The sequence below is a fragment of the Chaetomium strumarium genome (genome assembly GCF_033439665.1).
Source record: "Chaetomium strumarium strain CBS 333.67 chromosome Unknown B0T15scaffold_6, whole genome shotgun sequence".
NCBI classification, from domain to species: domain Eukaryota; kingdom Fungi; phylum Ascomycota; class Sordariomycetes; order Sordariales; family Chaetomiaceae; genus Chaetomium; species Chaetomium strumarium.
In genome coordinates, this window is record NW_026944434.1 from 1,119,919 (window position 1) to 1,147,884 (window position 27,966).

Genomic DNA, 27,966 nt, shown 5'->3' on the forward strand with positions numbered 1-27,966 from the left:
AGTTTGCCCCTTCGTTTGCCATATCGGGTGTCCGGAGGTGAGACGTCAAAAAGCCGCACGAGCACGAACTGCAAGAACCAGTCCTCGAAAACACTGGCACCATATCACCGGTGGAGCAGACACCATCACTGAAGAATGCAGAACGATAGTTCATATGCATATGCTCTATGCCTCCCATGCTGGTCCGCTCAGCGGACTTCCAGTTCCCCCTTCAGCCTCAGATCCCGACTGCTAGCCCCTACCCAAATCTCATACACCCCCCTCCGTAACCTCCAGTCCTGCACCACCACATCCCACACGCTCAAATCTCTTCTCGTCAGCTCAAACACAACCTCCCTCTCCTGGCCGGGCACGAGCGGCCCGACCTTCGCAAAGCCACGCAGCTGCCTCACGGGCGAGTCCCCCCCGGGGATGCTGACATAGAGCTGCGCAATCTCGGCGCCATCCACCGCGCCCGTGTTGGTCACGGTGCACTTGGCCAGCGCAACCACCTCCCACAGGGCCGGGTGGCCGCCCTGCACGATGCGGACATTCTTGTCCGGGAACTCGGCTAGGTCTGTGGTTGTTGTTGTTGTTGTGGTCTTTGACACGGACAGGTCTGCGTAGGCAAAGCTGGTGTAGGACAGGCCGAAGCCGAACTCGAATTGCGGGGTGATGCTGTGCTTGTCGAAGTAGCGGTAGTCGATGAACAGGCCCTCGGTGAAGTTCGCCTCGGGGAACGGGTCGGATGAGGTGGTCGGGTTGAGCAAGTCGCCGTAATCCGACTCCGACCGGGCTACTGTGTACGGGAGACGTCCGGTAGGGTTGACGTCGCCGTAAAGGACGGACGCAAGGCTGTGGCCCGCTTCTTGACCCGGCAGCCCCGCGAAGAGGGTGGCCGTTACGTTGGGGTGGGCGATCCATGCGTCGACAGTGCGGATTCCTTTTGTCAATGGCAGATTAATTGAGCATGGAGACCCAAGAGGATGAGGAGGAGGAGGAGGAGGAGGGTGAGTGAAGAACATACCGGCGGAGTGCACTACTACGATGGTGTTGGCGCACCACGAGGCAACGTTTAGCACCAACCGGTCACTGAAGTCGTCCTTCAGGCTGGGGCGGTCGAAGCTCTCCGAAGCGTAGGCATTGATGAACACCAGACAGGCGTCGGCGTTGACGTAGGGCGTGGGGTCCTCCGAGTAGAAGTCCCATCGAAGGATGCCCCGGTCCTGGGCGACGCGCTCCTGCAGAGCTTGGAAGGGAGACACGACGTATGGGGGCGAGCTGCCGCCCGATCCGCCGGCGGTGATGAGCGTGCCGTTGAACGTGTTCCATCCGAAGTTGTCTTCGTAGCCGCCGCCATACCGATCGCGGTTCTGCCAGGGGCTGGCCTTGAGGGCGGCGCCGTAGCCGTAGACGCAGAGGAACTTGGGCTTCTTGAAGGGCAGCGTGTTGTTGACGTTCTTGACCAACACCGTGCCCGCGGCGCCGATTTCCTCGATAAGCCTGGCATGGTCCGCTTGCACGTCCACGGGGAAATGCTTCTGCGTGTTGGTGTAGATAGCTGGCGGCGGATACGCGGTGTGTTGGTGAAGGTAGTGCCACGGTGCGAGAATGCGGATGGCCATGTCGCCGAGTCGCTCCTCGCTCACCGAGCCGTTGCGCACCGCCTCGGCGAGATTGTCGCCCCAGAAGCCCGCACGGGGCATGACAAGATCCAGGCCGGCGTTGGCGGATGCCACGCCAGACATCTGCCCGTCCCAGTCGCTGACCACGAAGCCCTCGAAGCCGAGCTCCGTCTTGAGGACGCCGTTCAGCAACTTGGAGTTCTGGCAGGCGTACGAGTGGTTCGTTCGCTGGTAGCTGCACATGACGGCCCCAGCCCCTTCGCGCAGAGCATCCATGAAGGGGAACGCGTACAGCTCGTGCAGGGTGCGATCATCGACGTTGGCGCTGACGGCATCGCCCAGCTCGGTCCACCGGCGGCGGAACTCCTGCTCGTTCAACAGCCAGTGCTTGGGTGTGGCAATGACCCCGGCGTCCTGGATGCCGCGCGTGACGGCGCCCATGCCGGCGCCGGCCAGATACGGGTCGTTGCTCAGGCCCTCCCAGTTCCGCCCGCCCTTGGCCACGCGCCCCAGCGGACCTGCCACGGGGCCCAGCGCGACATTGATCCCTTTGCCGTGAAACTCATCACCCAGTGCTCGGCCGTAGCGGTACATGAGATCCCGGTCGAAGGTGGCTGCCACGTGGATCCCCGCCGGGAACGCCGACACAAACTCCTGTCCGCGGATGCCCGAGGGGCCGTCGGCGAAGCACAGCGCCGGGATGCCCAGACGGGGCACTTCGCCGGTGTTGCCCACGCATATTCCGGGCCAGCCCTGCGTGATGTTGACTCTCTCTTCAACCGTCATCTGCGACACCAGGTCTCGTGCCCGGTCATAGGCCGTGGTCCAGCGGCCATTGGTGGAACCGCTTCCCGGAGCTTCGGATCCGTGTTAAGTGCTTCGAATAACATCGCGGCGGCGGTGGGACGAAGAAAAAGAAGTAGGAAATGAGGAAAGGGGGATCTTACGAGAGGGATAAACCGGTGGGCTAAGTCCGTGGTTTGGCAAATCGGGCACTCCAGCGCCCTCTTGCAACGAGCAGGCGGCGCAGAGAACCGAGACGACCGTCTTCGTGCTCAATACGGCCTGTTCCGCCGGGTCCCGGCCGCCCCGGAATTTGTGGGGAAGCATGCTGTAAGCGCCTTTTAGGAACTCCATGGAGGCATGGGAATACCTGCGTGCATAATTCGCAGTGTCGGGGTGCAGGGTCCGAGCTAATTTTTTCGTACTCGTGTACCAAATCCGGGTCTGCTCTTGGTTAAGAACGGGAGAGTAATGCTTTGGAGCCGACAGTCCGGGTAACGTTATGTTGAGATCTGAGATCCCAGGGCTAGGTGACCGCCTCTTTGGCACCGCGCAAGGGCGATCCGGGCACGTGCCGGGTTCCGGCCCGGGATTTCTGGGCTGTGCCTTCCTTTAGGGTGCGGTGTTCGCTAAACCAACGTCTCAATTCCAGGCTTGCAGCGTGCCCAGGTGTTCGTCGGGAGCTTATTTCAGATCGACGCTTTGCTATTCGTCTTGATGCAACACGCTTTCAGGAGGTGGAGTGATAGGCTTTGTAGGTGTTGTAATAACGTTACCTGCTGACTCGTGTCCGGCACCCTGGCCAACGCACCGGCAATGAGCGGCACTCGATGGATGCTTCGTGTACTATGGTACATAAGCTAACTTTGTAGTACATAGGTATATACTTTCTATACTTACCTTGGACCGCGGCAGCTTATTGCGCCCCCGGACAGCCATAATCCCGTGTCGCTCACAGATCACATACTTCCCAGAAAGTGCCCACAAGTATGTGCGATGATGGGTGGAAAGGGTAGAAACCTGGAACCGGGAAGTCACAGTAGAGCCGCTACGAAACATGGGTATGCGATGCACAATTGTACATGCAGTACATAGTGTACATCATTCTCGAGTATCACAGATGTGGCATTGCGCGAGGTCTCAGAGCAAGGTAGGATCTTTTGCTTTTTGGTTCTCGCGTTGAGCCGCTTCCCCCAAACCCCGATTTCTAAGAGGCGGAAAAAAAGCCCTTTTCCTGCCGATATTAGCTCGTGCAAAACTGTAATCCCGTCCGCCCGTATTTAATTACGCATGGACGTGTAAGTTAGGCGTGCCGCGTGCGAAGTCAGTCTCCAGACGATTTGACCGCAAACGGCGGCAAGCTCATTGAGAAACGAAGTCTTCGTTGATCTGTATTTACACTACCTGCCCGAATCACGGAATCTCCTTGCTTTTATCCTCATTCCTCCCGTCCCTCCGTCCCTCAATGTACCCCCCGCTTGAGGCCTTATCAGTACCGCACCGATATTAATACGATCGCAAGACATGGTTCGGTTTTGGATTCACCATCGCACGACTTTTGGATGTAATGTACGGAGTATGTACTATGTACAATGCTCACAACTTGCCTTCTCGGATATCAACAGTGCCGGGTTCTAGACGCCTGTTCGCTAATAAGGGGCCGGTTGTCAGAACTCGAGGTCGTTGTACTTTACATAGTGTTTAGCACCAGGTCCGTCATATGTAACAATTCGCGCAGCCCGGAATCCAGACATCGAGTTGGCGATGATCCCTCCCATTAAAACATTAGTGATCCGTTGTTTGGTCATCAGCCCCACCATAATCCCCGCCGTATTACCAACCCGATGGAAATTGGCCAGGGCTCACCAGGGAATTTGCCACGAGGTCAGGCTCCATTACGGAGGTACCAGGTTTCAGCCCTGAGATGGAGTTTTATTATCCAGCTGTGCCAGCATAACAATCCGGTGTATCCACATCCACGCTGAGCCGGGGACTGCCCAGACGATGACAGAGAACCAGAAGCTCGGTAATACGGAGGTTGAAGAAGGTTCCAGGTCATGTTTCCCTTTGTTCATCCGTTGCCGTCTCGCCGCTGTGCTCAAGTGCATGCGATTTCTTGGAGATGAAATGTGAACCCACCTGGTAACTGGGCCAGGACTCCAAAACGCATCTATCATCCGACTGCAGCAAGACACCCTTTCTCTGGTTTTTCTCGATGTCTTCATGTACATTTCACTACACTCGTTGGCGAACGATAACTGGAACGACGAGCTCTATTTCCTCGCGGCGTTTTTGCTACAAAATAACAATCTAAAAAGTTTCGTGTACATGTCACTGTTTCACACTGTTTGTAGGTACTCCGCCTGTACAGTACAAGTACGAAGTGTACGGAGCGTAACCATAAACAGTTAAGCGTCAGGAACAGGTGCCTGATTGGTTCGCGGAAGCCTTCGCCGACCCGTGTGAGTGGGACGGGAACTCGGAGGGTGTCATTATCCAACGGTGGGGGCAGTCAGGGGGCTGCGGGAGTCGGGAGAATGAGGAGCATTTGTCTTTTCGACGCGGAACCTTCCTGTAACTATTACTGTGGGTGGTGAACCTGCAATGCTTTCATGGGCGTCCTGCGCAACTGGATGCTCGAGATATGCTGCTTCATACCTTACTGAACTGGTGGACTTGTGGCCTTCAACTTTCTTCAACTCTGCTTCGGTTATTGCTATAGTAATAAGTGAACAGTGACGGGAGTGGGTAATGTAATGTTTGTAGGTGTCGGGCAGCCCAATCGGGATTGGAACGTTCCGGGATTCGGAGCCCGATTCTGCTCGAGAGAACAGACAGAACCGACCCATTCGAGGCTCCGGCGCCATCGCCGTCGCCAATGCAGCTCTTCGTTTCTGACCATTCAGGGTGTTTTGCTGGCGTTGGTAGCCCTCATTCGTTTGTCAAGAAGATATATCCGTCCCGCTGCACAATCGCCGATGCATGTCGCGCCTGTTGTCCCGTCGCCATTCGATTATACCTCTTGATAGTACTACACAAGAGTCGCGCAAAGCGCTTTGGCCGAGCCCGTTTGAATCCATTCAGTTTTCAGATTGCTGTGTCAGATCAGATAGCAAACCAAGCCCCGCAGCCATGAGGCTATGGGGAAGAAGCATTCATGCATGCGGCACGGTGATAGGGGGAAACCAGGGGGAATCCCGGTCGACTTGCTGTGAGGACCTTCTTCTACATACCATCAGGAAGGTCGCCCAGAGGCCTGGCCATGCAGTCACATGAACTTGAAGACAAGAGGTAATGCATGATTGAGGGCAAGAAAGAAATGGGCTAGTTTATGTAATGAGCCTCACACGCTCCTGTGCAGTACCTGTCGGTATCCGCGTGTAGTACTGTACTAGTACGTACTGTAGTTACATGTAGGGTTGGAACATTGGGTTGTTGCTACCAAATCTGAGACTCGGCCATGCATCATCTAGATGCACATGCGATCGCAGGCTGCTTGAGAACTACCGAGCAAGTTGAGGTCAAGGTAGCAACTACCTACACAGCAACACCCTTCAACCAGGCTCCAAGGCCAGGCAAAACTCGCCGCTCGCAAATCGTCTCCTCATGACGGGCCATTGGCAGAAAAGAGACAGCACTAGCCAGTCATTTTCGTTCTCTCCGTTTCCAAAATTTCTTCTTCTTCCCCCTGCTCATTAGCTCCGACGACACCGGTCCCCCTTCCCCGCCCTGTCCGGTGCTGAGAGCGGGCCAATCAGGCCGAGTGCGCTCAAAATGCTGCTCCAAAACGCAGGTCCAAGCACACGCGAGTGGCCTGCCATTTCGATATCCGCGGCCCGCTTCGTTCGTCCATTCGACTGAACATTGCTCAAGTGTGGGGCCGCGAACCGTGATTTAGCTAGATCCACCCGTTCCGCGGCTTGACCCCTGGAACCTGGAACTGCTCGACCTCCACTCATCAATCTTCATGGGAGCGTGTGCGCTTCTCCGCTGCCAGGCATTGTTTTCTCTCCATTCCTTTCCCAGACCCGAAACTTCATGGGCATACACACTCAAGGCCAACTCCCCAGAATCTCAGTTTTGTCCTAGAGGTCCTGGACAGCCTCGTATTTCCTTTCGTCGTTCGTCTATACGCGTTTTGCTTCGCTCGTTCCTTTTGCGGCTCAGGTTTCGCCCGCCGCGACTTTTCGGGTTGATGTGCTACGAGAGGAAGAGAATCAACACGAGACCGTGCAACACGCTCATTTATCGGCGACTGCATTCCACCGACATTCCCATTCCAAGTCCTCCTAGACTCTCGATCGAACGGTTCTTCCTACCACAAACATACGAGCGACTCAGCGCCCCTTTTCGCGACTGCGGCTGCTTCTGGGTAATCACACTGCGGGGGGTGTCCCGCATCACCGTGACAGGTCTGACTCGCGACCGTGTCCGTTCCGGCCCAGTTTCCTCAGCTGTCCAGGTCCTCTCCACCAAACCGCCTCATCTGGACCGTATTTGAACGAACTCTTGGTCACAGCTTCGACGGACGTGGTGGATCCCAGTGACGCAGGCCTCGAGCCTTGGTGTATCACCGCTGGTAAGAGAGCCTAATTCAACATTTCCGCTTGACTCTTCTTTTGGCACATGAAGGTCAAGTGACTATCATGCAAGACCCGGTCTGCGTTACTCTAGCCCGGCCGAAAGTTCGTGTTGCAGCCATGAGCTCCCTGACATGTGGCACAAGTTTAAATGGCATTCCCAAGCTCGCCCCTTTGGGCCATCGGAACCTTACTAACATGATATTTGGTGCTGATGGTGCAAATTACCTAGCCTGACCGTTACTGCATCGCATTCGTCGTGGCCGCATAATCTAGGCGAACTCTGTGTGGCGTCTCACTCAAGCTTCGCCATACATGAAATCACCACGACCTCTGTCTTAAATCAAGAACCTGTTGAGCGCTTTGTTCCAGTCGCTCCTCTGGCTTTCCTTGATACTCGACTTTTTCTGCAGTTCGACGAGAGGTTGTAGTGGTCAGGATGAATCGCTTCAGGACAAAGAAGAAGGCGAAAGACGACCTCGCCGCCGGTCGTTCAAGCGAAGACTCGGAGCAATCGTCGCTCTCATTCTTCCGGAAGGGCAAGAAGGCGCAGCAGGAGGAGGTTAAGAAGGAGTTTGACCTCTCCAATGCTCTTCCGTCGAATGATGATTTCCGCACCAGTCTGTTGATGAATAACTTGTCGGCACGGTTTTCCATGCTGAGGGAACAGGACGACCCGAATACCAAGATCGGCAAGGCGAGCGATGACAGCGTGCTCTATCCAAAACGACAGTCTCGGTTAGCCGACTTCGGCTTTTCCGGGAGTGGTGGTGGCTTATCCGACATCGCCGAGGTCGAGTCTATCAGGGGTCCGAATTTCCTTCGCACGACGTCGGTGGCATCTGACGATCCAGAATCTGGAAATGGCGGAAGCGTCATGGCCCGTTCCAAGCCGACAGAAGGCAATGTCCTGTTCGGCGGGAGGCAGAAAATATACAAGATTCCAGCGGGCTCGGGCGGCGGCTTGACCGGGCGAGCCCTTTACGACGATGATGTTGCATTGTCGGCCTTTCAGCGCTGGAGGCAGGCGGAAAAGGAGCGGTCGGTGGACGGTCAGATTAACGTAGGTTCTGAGGGGCCAGGAGAAGGGACTGAGCCCTCTCGGTCGGAGTCGCCCCCCCCTGTTGGGTACAACCGCAAGCGTGAAACATCATCTACTACCTCGTCGGCTTCGACCATGGCCCGCAACTCTACGGCGGCCACATCCATCACTTCACAAGCAACCAATGCCGCCAAAGACACAAATTCGCTCTCGAGCATGCCAGCATCGGGCACTTCATCAACCATCCCCGAGCGCAGCGTTGCCCGGACTCGACGACTGTACGAACAAGGTCTCGGTCAGGACAAGCAAGAGCATCAGGGCTCTGTGTTATCGCGGATCGAGAGCTTGACTCGCCAACGCTTGAATGCCACCTTTCAGACCGACGCTCCCGCCGACCGCTATGCCAGCAGCAACCGCGCTCTTCTAGGAAAGGCCAGTGCACCAAATCTCAGGTCGGCGAGTCCGACCGTGCCCAGCGGGCCGATTGGCGTATCGGGCTTGGGAGTCAAAGTCGAAACAGACACCAAGCCCAACCAGGGTAGCCTGCCTCCTTTGAGCCCGCCAGTCAGCGAAACGGGTGAACAGCCAATCCTGCCCATTCTTCCCAAGGATGTGGGGAAGGCAACGGCAATGGGCTTGTTCCAAAAGCCGCCAGGTCCCTATGACGAGTCCCAATATGTTCAACGGCAGCTTCAGCTTCAACAGGGCCGGGAAACGCCGACCCAGATGCACAGGGCAGGTTCTAATGGCACGAGCAGTTCGCATTCTCAGAACGACGGGACTAAGGTCACGGCTGCTGGAGCCCGGTCAGAAGCAGAAGATGCTAGGCTACCTCCAACCCCTGTCACCGACATCGAAACTCCACAGCCAACTGCTATCAATGTGGAAGGACTTCCAGCCCCGCCTGAGGTCAATGTCGAACGGCCTTCTGACAATGATCACCCGGCGTTCAGGCAATCTGCCGTGCCGGCATCTCTTTCGATGGGCGTCTCGCCTAGTCCGACGCCGGCAATTTCGATAGAGAACTCTCAGCAACCATCGCCCGAGGACTCGCCGACGCTAGGTCCGGCTGCGGGGCTGAGCGGGCTGGTTCGTCAGCATCTCCGTACCGAAAGCATCGAGTCCTCGGTGAGTGGCGCCGGGTTCGATGTTCCAGGGCCAGGATCCCGGTTTAATCTCGACTTGAGCGAGCCATCAACGGTCGCCGAGTCGGGTCCTACGTCGAACCCATGGTTCTCGTCAGGGCGAGATTGGAATAGACCCCCTTATGACAACCCTCTTGAGTCTTCGGGAAGGAGAGAGGAGGAGATGCAATCTATGCGTGATACATCTTACTCCGGTGTGGGGGACCGGTCTAGCACCGCCACAGAGGATGAAACGGTCGAGTTCGCCAACCAGTTGGCGGACGCTCGCCGTCGCGTCAGGGAGAAGTTGACTTCGTATGTCGAATCGGACAGTAGTAGGGCTGGATCACCGCAACTATTGGCAGCAGACTCTCCAAGTCTTTCAGCACAGTCGCTGAACCCGTTGGGAATTCTGAAGCAGAAGTCAAGCCGTGGGTCGCTCGTTGACCGATCACGCAACGTCGTACCAGGACAATCGAAAGGGTTGAAGGTATTAGGACTTGGATCAGCAACGATGAGCACCTCGCCACAGCTCGGTAAACAATCCTTCGATGAGAAGGACCATCCTCCTCTGGAGACGATGAAGGAGGACGTTTTCAGGGGCAACGCAGCGCAGGCGAATCCCAACATGCGTGATGCGGACATTTCAGGTGAAGGAAACTCAACGAGGGATGAGCATGATGATGACAGCAACGCTCACCCCGGTTTGAGAGCCTTCAGACAGGCACGGCGTGAGCTGCAAAGGCGAAAGGAGCTTGAGACACTAGCCCGTCACCAAGCTTCGCAGACGTCACAGTCTCCGGATCAGGCGCTCGACCAGGCAACGGAGATGCGTCCCCCAGCGCGGGCAGAGCGAGGGCCGCGACAACGTACTCCGAGCGGAGAGAGAAGGCCCCCTCCCGTCACGTATAGACATCGGCACCCAAGTGACGAGCAAGGGTACGGCTCACCGGATGCGGTGAGGCCGTCAGGGGAGCGTTCGAGGAGTGGTTCGGAAACAAGCGCCGGCCGTTCGGCCAGTCGTCCGCCCCCGCCCCGGTTGAGGACCAACACCAACACGCATGATCAGCTTGGGCCGCCGGGGAGCGGGCGACCTATGATACGTTCTCCCGGTCTGCCTGGGACCGATATCAAAGGCTCACCTATGATGCCGCCCTATCCGTATCCCGGCCGGGGCGTCCCTTCGCCTGCGCCTTCGCCTCATCTTGCTCTTCACAGCGGGCGACCGGGTTTCGACACGCCCTCGGCGCAGCCATCCCCGATTTCCCCAATCGGACTACCATCTCCATCACCCTACGCCATGGGCCCCGCGGGATCGCCAGTCGGTACTCCCACCTCGGCGGGACCGCGTCCTCGACAAGCATCATCAGCAGCCCAATCGCCGGCCTTGGGACCTGCCAATGGTGGCATGTCAGGGCCCCTGAAGCGACCTGTTGACAAGAGAGAGATCTCTGAGCCCACGTTTGTGATGTCGACGAGCCGAGTCCCGGCGACGACCTTGCCGCACCATCCTCCGCCTCCACAATATCCGCCCCCGCCGCAACAGCCTCCTCCGATGGTCCCAGGTATGGGTGATGGGCCCAATCCGTACGGCGGGCCCAGATCTCGGTCGAACAGCCGCGGGGGTGCGCCTCCAGTACCGCCCATCAATCCTCGGCGTAGACGAGAAGATTCGCGCACGCGAACCTCCCAGACCGATGACGGCTCGCACAATGTCGACTATGAAGGCAACCGAACCGGTGTCCCGGGCGCCGATCACGAGGGTGGCAGTCATACAGACCAACGCCAACGGCTGCGGAAACCCCATCCGGAGATACAGGCGCCTGGCCCGAGGCCTTTGCCTGGGAGGATGAGGGACAACGGTCCGCAATTTGTTGCCAAGGGGCCACCAGCTACCCGGAGCGTGGCGATGTCCAACACGGGGGCCAATCATGGCATGGGCATGCCGGGCGGTATGATCTGAAAGCGGCTTCAAACGAGCTAATCTTCACCCCAGTTATACACTTATTTCCCTTTTAATCAGAGAGGCCTTCCTGTCCACTTGTTCTGCTTGTTCCCTAAAATCGGCTTTCTACACTTCGAAGGGTTATCGGCGCGGCGCGGGAGTGCAGGCACGGCCATTGATCACCATATGAGGCTTATGAATTTGAGATACCTCTTGCTGACTATACTTCCCTTTGGTGTGGATTACGGGTGTTGCTTTCCCTTGTTTTCTTGTCTTCATGTCGCCTTCTCTTTTTTGGGGAGATTCTGAACTGGTTCTGGGATGTTTGGCAAAAGTGGAAAAGGGTGATACTCAGGAGGTCCCATTCCGAGGGCCGACTTGGTTAAGCTTGGGATAATTGGAGAGGTAGCTCTTGCGAGAAAGGATTGAAAGAGTCGCGTTGTGGCGGAGTCACTGCCGCCCGGCGGTTTGCTTTTGCTTAGCTGGATACCGCAGTTGCCCTAGTATATGATGCAAAGAGGATTGTGATGTAGATGGCTACGTTGCCTCGTAACAATCTAAACAGGATGCAATCCAGCGGGTGTCAACGCGACCGTGGTCCAACATTTCTCTCACTAGCCGGAACGCGGCGCTCTCCATGAAGGACGGTACTGCAGGCATGAAGCGGAAAAGGGGCACCCCTGAACAGATTCATCGGATTGGCGGCCCGCCTGGCCTGAGTACGCCGAGGTTTAACCCCCCGCTGCGTGAACCCCTCAGAACTTCAGAAGTGACCCTCACTTGCTGTTTACGAAGCTGAGAAAGTAGGTCCCTGCCTAGCTAACCCAAAGCGCGCCTTACCTGCCGGTTGCCATAGTCTCAAGAAATTTACCGGCCGCTTTCTACAGAAACAGAAGACTGGCAACGAACTTGAAGTTAGCAAACCTCTTCTCCCCATTGAGGTTCAGACCTGAACCGGTGTCAGCCACACAGTGCGCTCCCCAACTTGACAGAAACAAACCCAAGAAAAAGAAAAGAAAAAAAAAAAGGAAAGAAAGATGGCCTTCATCCGCCCCTTCAAGCCCTCGGACACAGAGAACGCAAAACACATCTGCCGGGCCACCCTCCCGCCCTCGCTGCTCGCCTCCCCCGCCGCGGTGCGCATGGCCCCTTACCTGTGGACGCTGCCGTTCACGCACCTGTTCCCGCAGAACTGCCTCGTCCTCGACGACGGCGACGGCAACGCTGTCGGCTACGTCATCGGCGCTCCGGACGTGTTTGCGCTCGCCGACGCCTACCCGCGCTACGTCGCCGAGGTCCTGCAGTCGGACCAAGGGCGCGCGGATGTGCCGCCGCCCGCGCAGCTGGACACGCTGGAGAGTCCGAGGGACGGAGAAGACGGCAGCGGCGCGGTGAATGGCGGCTTTTTGGCGCAGCAGGCGTATAGCGTCAATTGGCTGGTCCTGGACGGCGTGGAGGGCAAGAGGGAGATGGTGGAGCGGTATCGGGCTATGCTGCATATTGACCTGTTGGAGGGGTGGCAGGGGCAAGGGTGGGGGAGGCAGATGATTGAGAGGTTTGTCGAGGGCGTCAGGGGTTCCGGGATGGATTATGGGCGCGGGATCCAGTTGGGTGTGGCGGCGGAGAATACCAAGGTGGTCAAGTTCTATGAAAAGGTTGGGTTCAGGGTCTATCCGGGCGGGGAGAAGGAAGGGGGCAATGTGTGGATGGTGAGGGATCTGTGATTGTTTGGGCTGGTTGTTGTTGAAGTATGCCGCATTCCCAGCCGGGAGAGCACCGAGCGCTATATTCGTACCTTAGCTAGGTATGAATGGATCTGTTTTAAGACAAATCCATGATATGATACCTGGTATGCTAGCTGATTCGCGGATCCGATCACTTGGAACCCCCGCTGCTGACGAATTTCGTGGTGAAGTTCTGGCTATAACTACTAGTAGTATTAATAACCTTGAAGAAAGAGAAATTGATGAAACAAATTGGAAGAAAATGCCGAGCAACACCAGATCCCGGCAGCCATGAAGACATCATCATCTCGTGTAGTGCACAGTGGAATGTCATGCCAACAACACCAGCTTCTTTACGGAGACGGCCTACCATCAGCGGCCAGCCTCTCCTCGGCGCTAACATAGCGCGCCAGCCAGCTGATGTCGCGACCCCTGCGGCCTTCGCAATTCTTGCATCCCTTGCGTGCCATCTCCAGCGCCACCATGCCAGCGCCCATCCCGTTCTTGTTATGCCCAGCCATGGCCGCGAGGCCGGTCCAGCTCAATCGCTTGCCTCCCTTCTTCGCCTGCGCGGCCGAGTGGTAGTTGCTCATGGCGGCGATCTCGCGCTTCTCGGCGCAATCCTTGTCAACCGTCATGACGCCGTCCAGGACGCTGCGCGGCGGGGCGGCAGTGGCACCGCCGGCTGACATATGATTCATTTGAGCTGGGAATAGAGCCATGAGGTACTCTTCCATTGTCAAGCCGTGGAGGGCTTGCACAGCGATGCGGCTTGATTCCGGCGAAGTCGGGCCGGTGCTTCCGTCCCTGTTCATGATGAAGACGCCGCCGCAGAAGCGGCCCTCCATGTTCCGCCGCACGCTGTGCAGCACGCCGATCTGGGCGAAGCGGTCGTCTTTCATGGCGAAATGCTCGATGTGGATTCCCATTCCCCTTTCCTCATTTGACTGCTCCTCGGGCTGGTGATATCCCGGCTCCAACTCCATGTTGGAGTCTCCGAGCGGCATCACGAACTCGGCGGCAGCCGCACCGAAGGTGTAGATTTCCAGCTTGCTGAGCTTCTCCAGCGGCACATCGGCGCAGAGCTGGGCGACCGCCTGGGACACGATGACGGCGCCGTCGTGGTGGCAAAGGACGACGCAGCGCATCATGGCGTCGTCGAGCACGGCGCAGCGCAGCTGAGAGTAGAGGTTTCTGCGTGCCTGGCTCGGGAGGGCAACACAGCGCTGCAGCATCATGGCGACTGTGTCGAAGGGCATCCCGTAGGTGGGCATGCATATGCACGTCATGGACCGGCCGAAAAGACGAGACAGTGTTGGAAGAGTGTGCTTGTGACAGTGTCGGGAACTGGGACAAAGGTTAGAGGAATTCATCAGGGAGTAGCTCCCGGTGGGGTGTGAGCGCACCTCATCCTCATGCCACCGAGAAACATCCACTTCTCGTCTTCGGCCTCCTGGCCCATCATCCAGCCCTCCGAGCCCGAGCCGGCACTGCACTGGTACATCTGCTCCTTGCCGTTGAGCATCCAGCACACGGCCAAGACCACAGCCGCGCAAGCACCGAGCCACATGGCGAACACGCCGCCGGGGAGTACGAGCCAAAGCGGGAGAGCCGCCAGCATCATGGCCATCTCGACGCAAGTAAGGGCGAGGCGGAGCATCGCCTCGCCCTTGTCGACCCAGGAGGAATTAGACCGGGATAGCATATCAGCATAAAGAGCCCAGCAAAGCGTCGGTATCGTGCCCATGGTCTGGCCCAACTCGCGGCGCACCATAGCCCACAATGGCTGTTGCGAACGCGGAGTGGTGCCACATGCTCCATCGCGCAACGGCGGGATGTACGTGAGTGGTGGCGGGGTGGCCGACGCCAGGGTGTGCGACACGGTGGAATGGGCTTTGGCTGGACGGGGCATAGTCTCGGATCCCGCGGAGGTCGATAGGCAAGGAAGACGAACACGAACTGACCCGACGAGTAACAGACACCATCATCAGCTTCGAGCATTTAGCAGCCCGATACTAATCATTATATCTTTGTACTTCGTCAAACAAATACGCGTCCCTCTTTGCGTGGGCCCATAAGGTATCCCATTCCAAGCGTCCTTGGGATCGCGTGTTGGACATTCCACATTTCTCCGTGTCCGTGTCAGCAAACAAACAAGACTCTGGCTTAGGCATGTGCTAATTTCCAACTGTCAACACAAGAGAAGGCATTAATATGAGTTTTCATTGCCTTAGCAAAGTTAGAGACCATGGAGCGGCTTTGGCACTTTCACCTCGTGCCTACGAATATGAAACACAAAACATACCTACCATTGGGTGGATGGCTCCGGTACTAGGTAGGAAAGAAGACGGCATTCAACAGATTCACCTTACGTGCCCGCCATAGTACCTAAAGTTGCACTCACGTCCCTACATGACGCCGCACGTCAAAATAGTCCTGCAGCCACCGGTGTCAATTTGGGTCACAAGGTATACAGTACCTTAGTGAAAACATGGAACTTGTATGGAACTTGTCGCATCTCTACTACCGAGCTGCATAGTAGTGACTTTGAACACTTTAGCTTCGTTCGTAAGTCCAGATTCAAGTACGGAGCTCGAGGGGCCATGTCGAACACTCCTACCCTGCAGAATACGTACATACATATGTATAACTCGCCATCGGATACTACCTAGTACTAGTAATTGTTTACTGCTGCGGCACCATGCTGAGAGTGGCATGAAAGATCACCGAGGATACGTCACGGCAAAGCCTTGCTAGTCACTTCTTGTTCTCACTGCTCATGGCCACTCTTCGATCAGCTAATGTCCCGCTTCGTCGAACTCCTGCGTGTCCCTTGCGGGCCGCCCGCATCGTGAGTGACATTGCTTGGGTCAAGCTCTACAGTAGTCCTTCGACAGACTTGAGGACTATGATGAGCCCCTGCCGGCCTCACTTGTAATATCGCGCAGCGGAACTTCCTGCCCCTAAGGCTTAGATTCCGAGGCTGCACACTACCTACCGTAGAGAGCATCCATCCGATACTAGTAGTGGAAAATGGGCGCACCTTTCCGTGATATGGGCTAGATGGACACGATAACATTGCACTGACACGCCGGCACCACCGCTGTAGTCGATCCGTGGGACGACACGCCCACACGCAACGGTACACTCCCAACGTTGGGGGGATGATACCTCCCAAGGATTTGATTCGCGTCGATGGAATTATATCATCCATCGCTGGACTCCCGCTTCTTGCCATGCCATGCCTAAACCAATGTGGGTTTGCGGAACTATGTGCGACAATCTTCCTATACACTTGGGTGAAAGTGTGTTTAAACTCCACGGATCCAGAAATACTAGTAGGCTTATTACTTCCCTCACTATCGAACCATCAAAGAATACTGATACAGCCAGTACCATGCACAGGCATGGGAAAGCTTGAAACGGGGTATTCCGATATGCGTTTTTGTCCGCGGTAAAGTGGGGACTGGGAACTACTAGTACGAAACAGATCGACTCTGAGACCTCCGCACTATGTAATTAGAGCCAGCAAAAATAGACAAACTTTCTGCGCTTCTTTCTGGTTGACAGATTCTAGTGTTCTGCATACTCCGGCAAAAACCGGAGCAGTCTGATGAGGCCGTACGCAGGATTTCATAGCTTCGATCCGGATGCAACAGTATGCTGCAGGGTTTTCGTTTCGATCCTTCAGATCTTGTCTGGCATTGCAATCCTTCGACAGCCCTGTTGATGTACATTACTTCATGTTGTATGTTTGTACGTACATAACAGCAGCTGCGGAGGTCGTTGAAGTGCCTCAAACCAAAGGAAAAGGGAATATTCCGTTAGGACGAACACCACCAGGTTTTGGACCGGAATACTATATTTGGCCATCGCCCGTCTCTTGATCAGAACATCATGTGAGCGAGCGGAGGAGACAGGACAGGGCGAGATCTTGCCCCTGTTCTCACGCGAGTATGACTTTTTTTCTCGGTTTGACCCCGGAACGACTGCAGGGAGTCTGCCCACGTTTTGTGCCTTTGACCCGCATGAAGTTGGGAATCCTGGTCTGGGGCCCCCAGGAACTGGAGATGCGGAGTTAGGAAGACGTCCCCGCAATGGGGTTTCTCCGGCCCTTTCTCGGTCCTGGCGATGGAACACAGTGGGGACCTGGCGACACACTGGTCCCATCATAAAGCGGGCCAAGTGGGTAGGCCACGCCCTGGCTGCAATAATCGATACAGGTAATCGATGCACCCCGAAAGCAATCTCATCGCAACTACCTAGGTCAAAACACATGCAAATCGAGCACTTCTCTCCTGTTCTAACGTCTATATCAAACTATGATAGAAAACAAGTAGGAGGTCGATGTTGTTGAAATGAAGTAGTAGAATTATAGCGACTGGCTAGGTGTCGTGGTGGTCTGAACAATCGGGTTTCCTGTATCGATTATTGCTGCCAGGGCGTGTGTGGGCGTGTTCGCATGGAAACCTCCGTGGCCGTCGCAAGGCACGCGCGCTAAGTTTTATAAGCTTTGAGAAATGCCGAAGATCGCCGAAAATCTCCTGTTTTGAGCATGGAACAGGACAATGTGACCGGTTTTAGCTTTTACGTCGAAAATCTGCTCCCCAAAGGGTTCGGGAACGCAGCAAGGAAACATCACAGCCCACTCGTTCCACTTCATTTCCTGCAATAGTAGCCACTGCCGCTGGCGTCCATAGGTAGACATATACAGTGCATTTGTATGTACTGTATTTCACATACCAGGTAGCTTACCTTGGTAGTAGTAACCGCCTGCTAAGCTGTGTACTAATAGGTCTTGTCTTCCCTTGGCCCGTCTGGGCAGGCGCGACGCTATGGCGCATTTGGCTTGGTTTTCAGGGCAACTGCCGACTCGGCGAGACGGCTTAGCACTCTTAGCTACGGCACCAGTACCGGCACCACCGCCTGCAGTCGGCCCGGTAGTGGATCGGGTCGGACGCCGGTCCCTGCTGTCCGCCTGATGACGACTCCCAGCTTTCTCCAGATGGGGAAAGCCGGGGTCGCAAGCGGGGATTGTGGAAGAGTCTGGAGAGACACAGTCGGGGGCCGGGGCCCCGGCCGGAGAACACGAGACGATGGCACCCAATCGCATCGCCTGTTTATACACCCACCATGATGTGATGCAGGCCGATTACGCTGTGCTGCTGCGTTTCGCGTTTCCTGAGCGGTCTGCGGGTGGGCGGGAAGTTCTTTGCGAGGAGGACGGTTAATAAATCCGGCTTATCCCGCTCTCACGCCTGTTTTAATTTCGAAGTATCTTTCTACTCCGTAGCCTCACGACCCTACCCCGAGCAGCCACCAGGCTCTGCGCCGCCCTCCTCCTTTTGATTATACCCCTCTTCCCAAGCCGAAGAAGGCTGCTCGTCAACTCCATCCGCTCACACACACCAAACATCATGGCGGGCGCACCCGGCACGTCTGCTAAGATAGACGAGGCGCGGCACGAGCACCCGGTCAAGGATGCCACCATACCGCCCATGGACGAGAAGGACGCGGTAGCTGCCGTCCAGGCCGGTGGCTGGGAGGTCGACGCGCTCATCAGCGAGTTGGAGACGGAGCTCGAGGCACAAGGCGGGTTGCGCAAGGGAATCTTCCACCCCGAGTTCAAAGACCCTAGGCACTTCACCTGGGTCATCGTCGCCTTCGCGTCCATGGGCGGTCTGCTCTCGGGCCTCGACCAGTCCCTCATCTCGGGTGCCAACCTGTATCTGCCCAAGGACCTGGGCCTGGATACGAGGCAGAACAGTCTCGTCAACGCGGCCATGCCGCTCGGTGCTGTCGGCGGTGCCTTGATCCTCTCGCCCAGCAACGAGTGGTTTGGTCGACGCTGGTCCATCATTATCTCCTGTATCCTTTACACTGTTGGTGCGGGGCTGGAAGCTGGCGCCATCAACTACGGTATGTTTTCCTCATCCCAGTTAAGACACCGAGGAGTCCCATGCTTATCGCCAACTCACACTAGGCATGATGATCGCGGCACGTGTCATCCTCGGCATGGGCGTCGGGTTAGAAGGCGGCACCGTGCCCGTCTACGTGGCCGAGACGGCTGAGCGCAGGATCCGGGGAAATCTCGTCTCGTTGTACCAGTTCAACATCGCCCTGGGCGAGGTGCTCGGCTATGCGGTGGCCGCTATGTTCCTGCACGTTCCGGGGAACTGGCGGTACATCCTGGGCTCGTCGCTCGTGTTCTCGACCATCATGTTCGTGGGGATGCTGTTCCTGCCCGAGTCGCCACGCTTCCTAATGCACAAGGGCCGCACCCTGGAGGCGTACAAGGTGTGGAAGCGCATCCGCGGCATCGAGAAGCGCGAGGCGCGCGATGAGTTCTTCGTCATGAAGGTGTCTGTGCTGCACGAGCGACAGGTGGTCTCCGAGAGCGCCGTCAACAAGCGCTTCCCCTGGCTGGACTTCTTCACCGTGCCGCGGGCGCGGCGGGCCTTGGTCTATGCCAACATCATGATCCTCCTTGGCCAGCTGACGGGCGTCAACGCCATCATGTACTACATGTCGGTCCTTATGAACCAGATCGGCTTCGATGATGAGAAGGCCAACTACATGTCGCTTGTCGGCGGCGGGTCTCTCCTAATTGGCACCATCCCGGCGATCTTCTTGATGGAGAAGTACGGCCGCCGTTTCTGGGCCAACACCATGCTTCCAGGTTTCTTCATCGGCCTGGTCGTCATCGGCGTCAGCTACCAGATCCCGCTCGAGACGAATCTGCGAGGGGCCGAGGCATGCTATCTCATCGGCCTGATCCTGTACATGGGTTTCTTCGGGTGCTATGCATGCCTGACATGGGTCGTCCCATCCGAGGTGTACCCGACATATCTGCGGTCGTACGGCATGACGACCTCGGACGCGCTGCTGTTCCTGGCGTCGTTCATTGTCACATACAACTTCTCGGCCATGCAGGAGGCCATGACGCGGACGGGGTTGACGCTGGGGTTCTACGGCGGCATTGCTGTTGTTGGATGGTTCTACCAGCTGCTCTTCATGCCCGAAACCAAAGACAAGACGCTTGAGGAGATCGACCTGCTGTTTGAGCGGCCCACCGGCGAGATTGTGGCTGAGAACGTGAGAAACATCGGCCAGTCGTTGCGCAATTTCTTTACCGGCAACTGGGGATCGAAGGGTGCGACTGAGGAGCCTGATCGGAGGGATCTGGCATCGGAGAAGGCCAAGGCCGAGGCTGTTTAGTCTCCACTACCCGTACATAGAGAAGACACATGCAGAGGGAAGCGTGACGTCAATATAATGTGTTATAACGCTGATACTGGGCAATGCATGACTTTATGAAGTAGAGGGTTCGAGATTCCTTCTGAATCCAATCGGTGTCTGCTGGCTATTCGCAACTCGTGTGCTGTTTTGTTCAGTCGAGGCCACATTATCCGGCTTACTTGCCGTGGTTGTTGAAGATTGATGAAAAGAGTCCTGGAGCTGACTGGAAGCTGACCATTTTAAGGGTGCACTGGTGATGGTGGGCCTCACCAGGTCCAGACCACCGGATCCAACCAGATCCGTTCCTGCAGCGGACCTGCAGCGCCGAGATAACTAAGCCCTGACCGAGGGCCTCGACGACAATATTCAACAGTCAGTATTTATTTGAGTGGGAAATTCTCAGTCCGCAGCTTCACGATCCACTTAGCTTTCCTTCTCAGCCGGAGTTCTGGTATCCCTTTTCCGTTCCCGGCCGGAGACACCCTTGCCCAGCCCAGCAAAACGTCATGGAACAGGGGGCGCATGGCCTTCCCGCCTACGGAAAGGGCGGATCCTCCAGCCGCCGTCTGACGCGTCGCTCCAACGTGCGCCCAGCGACCGTCTTCATCCCGCAAGACGCCAGCCTCTCCCCGGAAGCGCATTTTCCATTGCAGACGAGTCTGCAGGCCACCTTCCCGCGCTTCATCAACCGGTTTGACAGCCGCGAGATCCTGGTGGTCGTCGACGGCTCCTGTATCAACAACGGCCGCCATGCTAGCAAGCTGCGAGATCCCGTCGGGGGCTATGCCTTCGTCTTCAAAGGGGCACCGTCTGGCAGCGTCGCCTTCCGCTTGGAGCACGAAGGGCCCCACGGCTCGCCTGCCGAGCACACATCGAATCGGGCGAAGCTGCGCGCCGTGATTGCAGCGTTACAGTTCCGGGCGTGGGGCGGAGAGGGCTGGCAACGGGTGGTCATTCTGACCGATCTCGAATACATCGTGTGGGGCGCGACGCGGTGGCTGCCGCTGTGGGTGGCGCGGCGATGGCGCAAACCCGGGAGTCGGGGAAAGGTTATGAACAGGGATCTGTAGGAAGAGCTGCAGTATCGAATCGAGGAGCTGAGGAGGCTCGGCTGCGAGGTGTTGTTCTGGCTGGTCACAGACGAGGGCGAGGGGCACTCGTCGAGGGTCATTGCGCAAGCAAAAGAGGCGGCGAGAAGGGTGGCGAGGGAGTATCCTGGCGAACAAGTTGAGAAGTTCACCAGTCTGTTGGGGATTCTGACGTGATCGGGCATTTGACTGATGGTTGGATCTTGACGGGAAGGCGCGATTTCCAGCGGCAACGAGACGCGCAGTCCCGTTTCGCGAACCTATCCCGCATATGGCTTAGTATTCTTCATGTACTTACTTTGTAATAGTTTGTAATAGTATACTTTGCACATACTTGCTGATCGTCGTTGAATGCCTGTCACTCATCGTTCAATTCAGTGACTGGTGAACGACCAGCACGATGTCCGGAGTTCGTGCGGTATTCGGAGCCGCCCGGCGCGGAACCCAATGCGGGGCAACGGAATTAAAGTGGGGCAACGGCTTCCATCGGAGAGCAAGCCCCGCGTCCAGGGGAGCAAGATAGAAATAAGAAGATCGTGGACTCGGCGCAAGACCTTTCGAGGCAGCATCGTATACGAAACCATCACGGAATTTGAGATGGCGAGCTCGTGGGTGCCGGATATCGACCCGTGCAGCGACTTTTCGCTGGCCAACATTCCGTTCGGCATCATCTCCACGGCAGATGACCGCTCACCACACGCGGGCGTGGCCATCGGGTCATACGTCCTGGATCTCAAAGTCCTCGCCGCCAATACCGACCTGACCGCAGTCTTCCCGGGCATCAATGGTCTAACAGAAACCTTCTCCCAGCCGACCCTCAACGCCTTCGCCCGGCTAGGCCGGGCTGTCCACCGCCAGGTGCGGGCCGGAATCCAGGACCTCCTCTCCGCAGACACTACCCAGCCCTCTATCCTCCGGGACAACCCTGATCTCCGCCAAAAGGCTCTCCTGCCCCAGCGAGCCGTCAAGATGCACATGCCAATGGAGATCGGCGACTACACAGACTTTTACGCTGGCTATCACCACGCCTATGCCGTGGGCGTCATGTTCCGCGGTCCGCAGAACGCCCTTCAGCCCAACTACCTGCACATGCCCGTCGGCTACCACGGGCGCGCCTCCAGCGTCGTGGTCTCCGGGACCCCCATCCACCGGCCCGTGGGACAGATCTTGCTGGACCCGTCCCAGGCCGGCCCGAAGCAGCCTGTCACCGCGCCGAGCCGGAAACTGGATATTGAGCTTGAACTGGGCTGCTTCATTGCGAGGGGAAACGAGATCGGGCGCGGGATCTCGGTGGGTGAGGCGGAGGAGTATATTTTCGGCTATGTGCTGTTGAACGATTGGAGTGCGAGAGATATTCAGATGTGGGAGTACGTGCCGCTTGGCCCGTTTAACGGCAAGAACTTTGCTACCACCATCAGCCCGTGGGTGGTGCTTGCCGATGCGCTAGAGCCGTTCCGGGCGAGGGCGATTGAGAATAAGACGGAGCTACAGGCGTATTTGGAGGAGAAGAGGGAGGACAACGTGTTTGATATCAAGTTGGAGGTGGATTTGACGAGTGAGTTTCCATCCGTTCTCCCTGGACTTCGATGCTGAACCGGTGGCTGATGCTTGGACCTATTAGCCGCCGAGGGCGACACAACCACCATTGGCCGCACCAGCTCCAAGCATCTCATCTGGTCGTTCCCGCAGATGATTGCGCACCACACGCTTGGCGGTTGTCCGATGCGCACCGGCGACCTGCTCGGATCGGGGACCATCAGCGGTCCCGGCGGCGCTGGGGAGCGCGGCAGCCTGCTAGAGATGACTGAGAACGGAAAGAGGGAGGTGCTGCTGTACGGGATGGACATGCGGACCTTCCTCAAAGACGGCGACACTGTCACACTGCGTGGCTTCTGCGGGCCTGAGGGCGGCAGGGTGGGGTTTGGCGAGTGTCGCGGGCGAATTTACAGCTCCTTGCAGAGCTGATGTAATACTGTAATTGACAAACTAAACTTCTCATGCTTGCGCATTGCGTAGTTGTGGCCTGTCAAGTTGTGTCCTGCCATAACATAAGGTTTATCCTGAGTGCCCCTGTAGCGGAGGTTCCAGGTTCCGGTCGCCGTCAGTAGCTCCTAAGAGCTAGCGCTGCCCTGATGTGAATGGATCCCCGAAAGTTAGCGGTCTTTCATCCAGATGAAGAGCGGATAGTCCCGGCAGAGGAACCTTAATACACATCACGTGCCCCGAATCTCCACTCGAGCGCCCTCTTCAGGAGCTGGAGGGTTCGGCTCCTCCAAGACCAGTTGGCGGCACGGCCTGGCCATGGAAAACTCGTCGAAGTGGACGATTGAGGGTGCATCGAACCACCCGACATCTGCTGGTGTCAATGGATCAGCTCGAAACGCAGGTCAGCGATTTGCGCTCATTCCTAGGCGCGGCACCGGTTCCGCAGGGGCCTGATTCAGTTGTGTCAATTGTGTCGCCGCACCAGATCGCCTACCATTCTCCCGGTCCACTTCGCGCGGGCAGTCACCACTCGTCGCTTTCCGCCCCCGGAGACAATTCCGCACAGCAGCAGCAACACCCGCAGCAACCCCCGTCACCACTCGAGTCACGGGCCAGCAGCAATACAAAAAGGAGGGCCGAGGACGCTGATGAAGGGGCTGCCAAGCAGCAAAGAAGCAAGAGGAATCGGGTATGTGCCGCCTCAGCTGTGCGACCTTGTTGGGTCCGCGTTTAGGGATGGGTTGCGGTGCTGACACGATTCCCGCCGCTGTAGTACATCTCGATTGCATGGTAAGTGCCCTGTCGCCGTGACGGCTCGCCCCCAATGTGGCATGTATACCTCGTGCAAAGACATGTAGTCGCGTGGCGACATCCCAACCAAACGGCAGTTACAGGCAATTGCAATATCTGACCGTGCGCTCTCCCTGGACGCAGCAACGAATGCAAGAGGCGCAAGATCAAATGCAACGGACAGACGCCGTGCCAGCGATGCGGCCACCTCAACCTACAATGCCTATACGCGCCGAACTGCTGCTCCAACTTCAAGGACTCGGACGAGTTCAAGCAGATGGCGGACCAGGTTAGGCAGCTACAGCAACAGGTCGACTCGCTCGTGAATTCCGTGGATTCTCTCCGTCAGGAGACCGCGCGCCTGGCCCCGTTGCAGGACCGTGTGCTACCGCCGCCGGGCGCCACGCCCTTGTCTTCGACGTCGTCCGAGCACCGGCAAAGAGTCCCTCTCCCGCCTCGAGTGCAGCCCTGTTTTAATGGCCCAACCAGTCTCAACTTCGCAGTCGGCGTCGCCAAGGACACCCTGCACCAAATGGGCTATCCAGGCGCCAAAGATGGCCTGGACGACGGCTGTGCGCAGCAGGACACGACACCGCACGCTTCCCCCTCGTTAGCACCGGTGCCCTCCGGCTCCCTTGCGCAGAGCCCTACCGACCCGATTTGGGAGTTTGACGAGGTTGAAATAATGCGCCTCTTGAAGGTCTACCGCGAGGAGGTCGACGTCATGTACCCAGTAGCATCGATGGGCCCCATCATGGAGCATGTCAAGTACCTTGTGGCATGGATGGATACGGCCAGGCGCGGCTGCGCTGTCCCCCCTCCCGACCTCGAGTCTGTCATCTTGCACCCCAAGACCTTGCTGCTGAAAATCCTCATGTGTTGCGCCTTGGCGGTTGCCGAGCACGGCAACAGCCCCAGGGCTTCGCGGCTCTACGACAGCATCCAGCCCCTCGTCGATAAGATGCTCATGAGCAGCCCCGCCGATGTGACCCAGCTCTCCTTCCTCGCCCTGTGCGCCGGCTACAGGTTCCTATCTAACGACGAGGTTCTCGCCTGGCGCTTGATAGGGCAGGTTGCACGGCTCTGTTTTGAGCTCGGGCTCCATCGTAGGGAGTGTCTGCAGAAGATTGCCGACTCACAGATTCGCAGGGACGCGCTGCATACCTTCTGGTCGGCATATGTCCTGGACCGTCGATGGAGCTTCGGCACCGGCTTGCCGTTTGTATGCCACGATGACAAGATCGACCCAAAGCTGCCGTACCCGGTAGGGCGAACGCGCCGCCAATGGCTCCCCGAGCAACAGTTCCCTGCTGACGTATTCCCAGGAGGGTAGTCCGTTCCTCGTGGCCATGATCGGCTACTCGAGGCTAAGCGCCAAGATTTGGAGGCTAGTTGACCACTTTGAGCCTGCTGTCGTCCGGGAGCTCAGACCACACGACTTCGAGGAGCTCGACCGTGAGATTATGGAGTGGTATGAGACCGTACCAGAGCAGATCAAGTCCGGCCCACTAGACGTCGACAAGATGCCGGTTCCTTCTGGTCCTTACGATCTCCAGCGTCAGCGCATCTGGACCCGGCTGAGGCTGAACCAGGTTTGCCGTCACCGCGCCACCTGCTTTTCGATCTTGCATGACTGACGCGGCCCCAGGTGCGAATCTGGCTCTACACCCCTGCGTTGCACAGCGCCATGAGCATTGCCGAGAACGCGCAGCCGGCGCGGAAGGTGGTCGATCTGGCCAAACAGACGATCCGATTCCTCGCCCACCTCAACAACGAAACCGACCAGTACCGCCGCATGCAGGCCTTCTACCACCAGTTCCTGACGTCGTCCATCGCCGTGCTGTTTCTCGCTTCCACTCACGCGCCATTGCAGTTCAGCGCCCTGTGCCGCGATGAATTTTACATGGCCCTCGACCTTATCAAGGATATGTCGGCCCGATCCTGGGTCTCGCGTCGCTTGTGGCGCACGATTCGATCATTGAGAGAGTACGCACCGAGGCTAGGCTTGGAGGACTCCTCGGAGCGAGGATCGACCGGAAAGCCTTACCTGTATGCTGGCAGTGTGAATTCTGGCCGCAGTCCTGGCCTGGCAGGACCGTTCAACGCCGCTGTAGGCCGCGCGGGCGGCAGTGCGCCGATGGAAGCCAGTCCTTCCGCGCCCACCCCAGGCAGCCAGAGCCAGCCGATGCACATGGCAGACGAGGAAAGCAACGGGGTGCGGTTGCAGACGGAGATGTCGCGTATCTATGAGGGATACATGGGCATGAATGGTGCTGTTGGAGACATAAGCAGTCCAGTGCATGTCGGTTTCGGCGGCGCGGGGCTAACTCTTGCAGAGCCGTCAATGCGCGGTGCTCAGTTTCCTGGGCGTGGCGATGGCGGTGTATACCAACAGGTGAAGGACATGTTTTGAACGAGCCAGACAGACGTCCATACATACATGTAGTACCTGAGCACTCCAACGCCATCCACCTGATGCCCATCATTACTGCGGTCAGATTCATGCTTGGACACGCCCATGCCCTGCGTATACACTCCAGTACAAATAGCGAAACCTGATTGATACCCTCAAGTGGGCTTGACCCAACCTACCTAGTGCGTACAGTACCTCAAGCTGAGATGGCCAAGCCCCGACCCTCATTCGCTACCTGCGCCCATCCTCTGCCATATTTGGGATAGACGCACTGCAGCTTCGCGATTCGAGGTGCATCCCAATTCCCAACTGTCACTTTAATAAGCTGTCTTCAACACCGATGGCAATCGAGCCGCCGAATGAGTCACCAGACTCACAGTGTCATACAACCTAAACCAGGCGTCTGGCTCGCGCTACTCTACACAGTACTGTCCATCATGTTCGCTCAGTTGGCCGCCCCGTAGCCCATCAACTGTTCAATGTCAAGGTGCATCTTGACTGGAAGAGTCGTTTGAAATTACAGTCAGCTCCGGCGCACTGGGTGAACACAGAGCCACTGGTGCTCAAGAGAAGCTGGGACACAGGAGTGCCCGGTGCAAGTACATACTATCAGGCTAAAGAATTGTGTGACTTCATTGGCATTGAGCCAGAATCTGGTGGCCTGCCTTTGTTACCTGTCGGTGACTGTCAGGAAGCATGACGTAAGTACTATGTACGATACCTTGAGCTCCAGTTCTTCCCTCTTTTACCTACTAGTAGTAGGCAACTTAGCTTAGGTAGGTAGTTTATTGAGGCCGACAGATTTGTTGGAAGAGCTACGTACAATAATATACAGAGCTGCGGGTACTGTACAGATGTACCTGGTACAATATGTTGACATCACACTTCTCTTGGTAGACTTGGTCCTCGGGGAACACCCCATCTCCCTCTGCGGAAAGCTCACTCCATGAAGCCGGGCCATCAAGGTCCTCGACCCCTTATACTCGGCGTGCCTCCCACTGTTGAACTGCTGCGCTCATTAGTCCCTATAACACACCTATAATCCTACGAGCTCAGTTACTATTCAGGGGTGATGCTCAAGTTCCTCCAATACAGTTTGGCACCTGCTGTGAGTATAGCTATAAATGGACCTTCGTTATTTCTTCTTCTTCCTCGCCTTTCAGCGACGCCGAGATGATGAGTAGCTGGGCGCGCCAGTATCGCGGTGATTGCCCCTTCGAGACAAGGCAGATATGCAGGGTCGAAATTACCGAACAGGGACCCAGCTCAGCCTTTCGACTTTAGTGCGTTGCCAAGGGAGGGCCAAGGAGTGTGGTTCGCAATGCGATCCATGTTGCACGCTGTTCACGGGTTTGTTTGGGAGCCATCTTGAGTCTTCACACAAATCACAGGTGGTTCCATTTCCCCTTCCTCACTCGCCGCACTTTTACAGCGCTCCTTCTCCAGCGCCCTTCAAACACTTTGACATTGAACTAGTGAAAAGGTATCACAGACAACCGGCCGCTAACCAAGTAAATCTAAAACCACCTAGCCAACAAGCGCTTGAGTCTCGACGCCCGCTGCGGTCCACACTATACACAACCGAGATATAACCCACATAACATAGGCTCGGGCTGATTTGTCTCAAAGGCCTGGAGCGCCCCTGTTGT

General features: G+C 56.9%; 9 protein-coding genes across 9 annotated transcripts; 7 read left to right on the forward strand and 2 right to left on the reverse strand.

The window, feature by feature from the left end:
* Positions 1-126: 126 nt before the first annotated feature.
* B0T15DRAFT_264854 (glycoside hydrolase family 3 protein) lies at positions 127-2,916 on the reverse strand. Its single transcript, XM_062863388.1, has 3 exons — positions 2,552-2,916; positions 1,007-2,461; positions 127-922 (listed from the first exon to the last, which is right to left on the reverse strand). The coding sequence occupies exons 1-3, from the start codon at positions 2,739-2,741 to the stop codon at positions 189-191; spliced, it is 2,379 nt and encodes a 792-aa protein (XP_062718918.1). The 5' UTR covers positions 2,742-2,916; the 3' UTR covers positions 127-188.
* Positions 2,917-6,265: 3,349 nt separating this feature from the next.
* Positions 6,266-6,970, forward strand: B0T15DRAFT_264888 (uncharacterized protein). The gene has a single exon (XM_062863389.1). It carries the CDS (start codon positions 6,355-6,357, stop codon positions 6,886-6,888), a length of 534 nt encoding a protein of 177 aa, XP_062718919.1. The 5' UTR covers positions 6,266-6,354; the 3' UTR covers positions 6,889-6,970.
* Position 6,971: 1 nt separating this feature from the next.
* B0T15DRAFT_264889 (uncharacterized protein) lies at positions 6,972-11,379 on the forward strand. Its single transcript, XM_062863390.1, has one exon. It carries the CDS (start codon positions 7,407-7,409, stop codon positions 11,094-11,096), a length of 3,690 nt encoding a protein of 1,229 aa, XP_062718920.1. The 5' UTR covers positions 6,972-7,406; the 3' UTR covers positions 11,097-11,379.
* Positions 11,380-11,833: 454 nt separating this feature from the next.
* B0T15DRAFT_264902 (uncharacterized protein) lies at positions 11,834-12,978 on the forward strand. Its single transcript, XM_062863391.1, has one exon. The coding sequence runs from the start codon at positions 12,116-12,118 to the stop codon at positions 12,800-12,802; it is 687 nt and encodes a 228-aa protein (XP_062718921.1). The 5' UTR covers positions 11,834-12,115; the 3' UTR covers positions 12,803-12,978.
* Positions 12,979-13,155: 177 nt separating this feature from the next.
* On the reverse strand, positions 13,156-14,462 carry B0T15DRAFT_401822 (uncharacterized protein; the record flags this gene model as incomplete). The annotated part of the gene is made up of 2 exons (XM_062865133.1): positions 13,156-14,149; positions 14,209-14,462. The coding sequence occupies 2 exons, from the start codon at positions 14,460-14,462 to the stop codon at positions 13,156-13,158; spliced, it is 1,248 nt and encodes a 415-aa protein (XP_062718922.1).
* A 3,605-nt stretch (positions 14,463-18,067) lies between these two features.
* On the forward strand, positions 18,068-20,284 carry B0T15DRAFT_264911 (uncharacterized protein). The gene is made up of 2 exons (XM_062863393.1): positions 18,068-18,721; positions 18,786-20,284. The coding sequence occupies exons 1-2, from the start codon at positions 18,220-18,222 to the stop codon at positions 20,018-20,020; spliced, it is 1,737 nt and encodes a 578-aa protein (XP_062718923.1). The 5' UTR covers positions 18,068-18,219; the 3' UTR covers positions 20,021-20,284.
* A 263-nt stretch (positions 20,285-20,547) lies between these two features.
* Positions 20,548-21,306, forward strand: B0T15DRAFT_486643 (uncharacterized protein; the record flags this gene model as incomplete). The annotated part of the gene is made up of 2 exons (XM_062866376.1): positions 20,548-21,090; positions 21,124-21,306. 2 exons carry the CDS (start codon positions 20,548-20,550, stop codon positions 21,304-21,306), a joined length of 726 nt encoding a protein of 241 aa, XP_062718924.1.
* Positions 21,307-21,726: 420 nt separating this feature from the next.
* Positions 21,727-23,094, forward strand: B0T15DRAFT_402140 (uncharacterized protein; the record flags this gene model as incomplete). The annotated part of the gene is made up of 2 exons (XM_062865142.1): positions 21,727-22,684; positions 22,751-23,094. The coding sequence occupies 2 exons, from the start codon at positions 21,727-21,729 to the stop codon at positions 23,092-23,094; spliced, it is 1,302 nt and encodes a 433-aa protein (XP_062718925.1).
* Positions 23,095-24,042: 948 nt separating this feature from the next.
* Positions 24,043-26,473, forward strand: B0T15DRAFT_264936 (uncharacterized protein). The gene is made up of 3 exons (XM_062863394.1): positions 24,043-25,168; positions 25,230-25,496; positions 25,553-26,473. Exons 1-3 carry the CDS (start codon positions 24,182-24,184, stop codon positions 26,315-26,317), a joined length of 2,019 nt encoding a protein of 672 aa, XP_062718926.1. The 5' UTR covers positions 24,043-24,181; the 3' UTR covers positions 26,318-26,473.
* Positions 26,474-27,966: the final 1,493 nt, after the last annotated feature.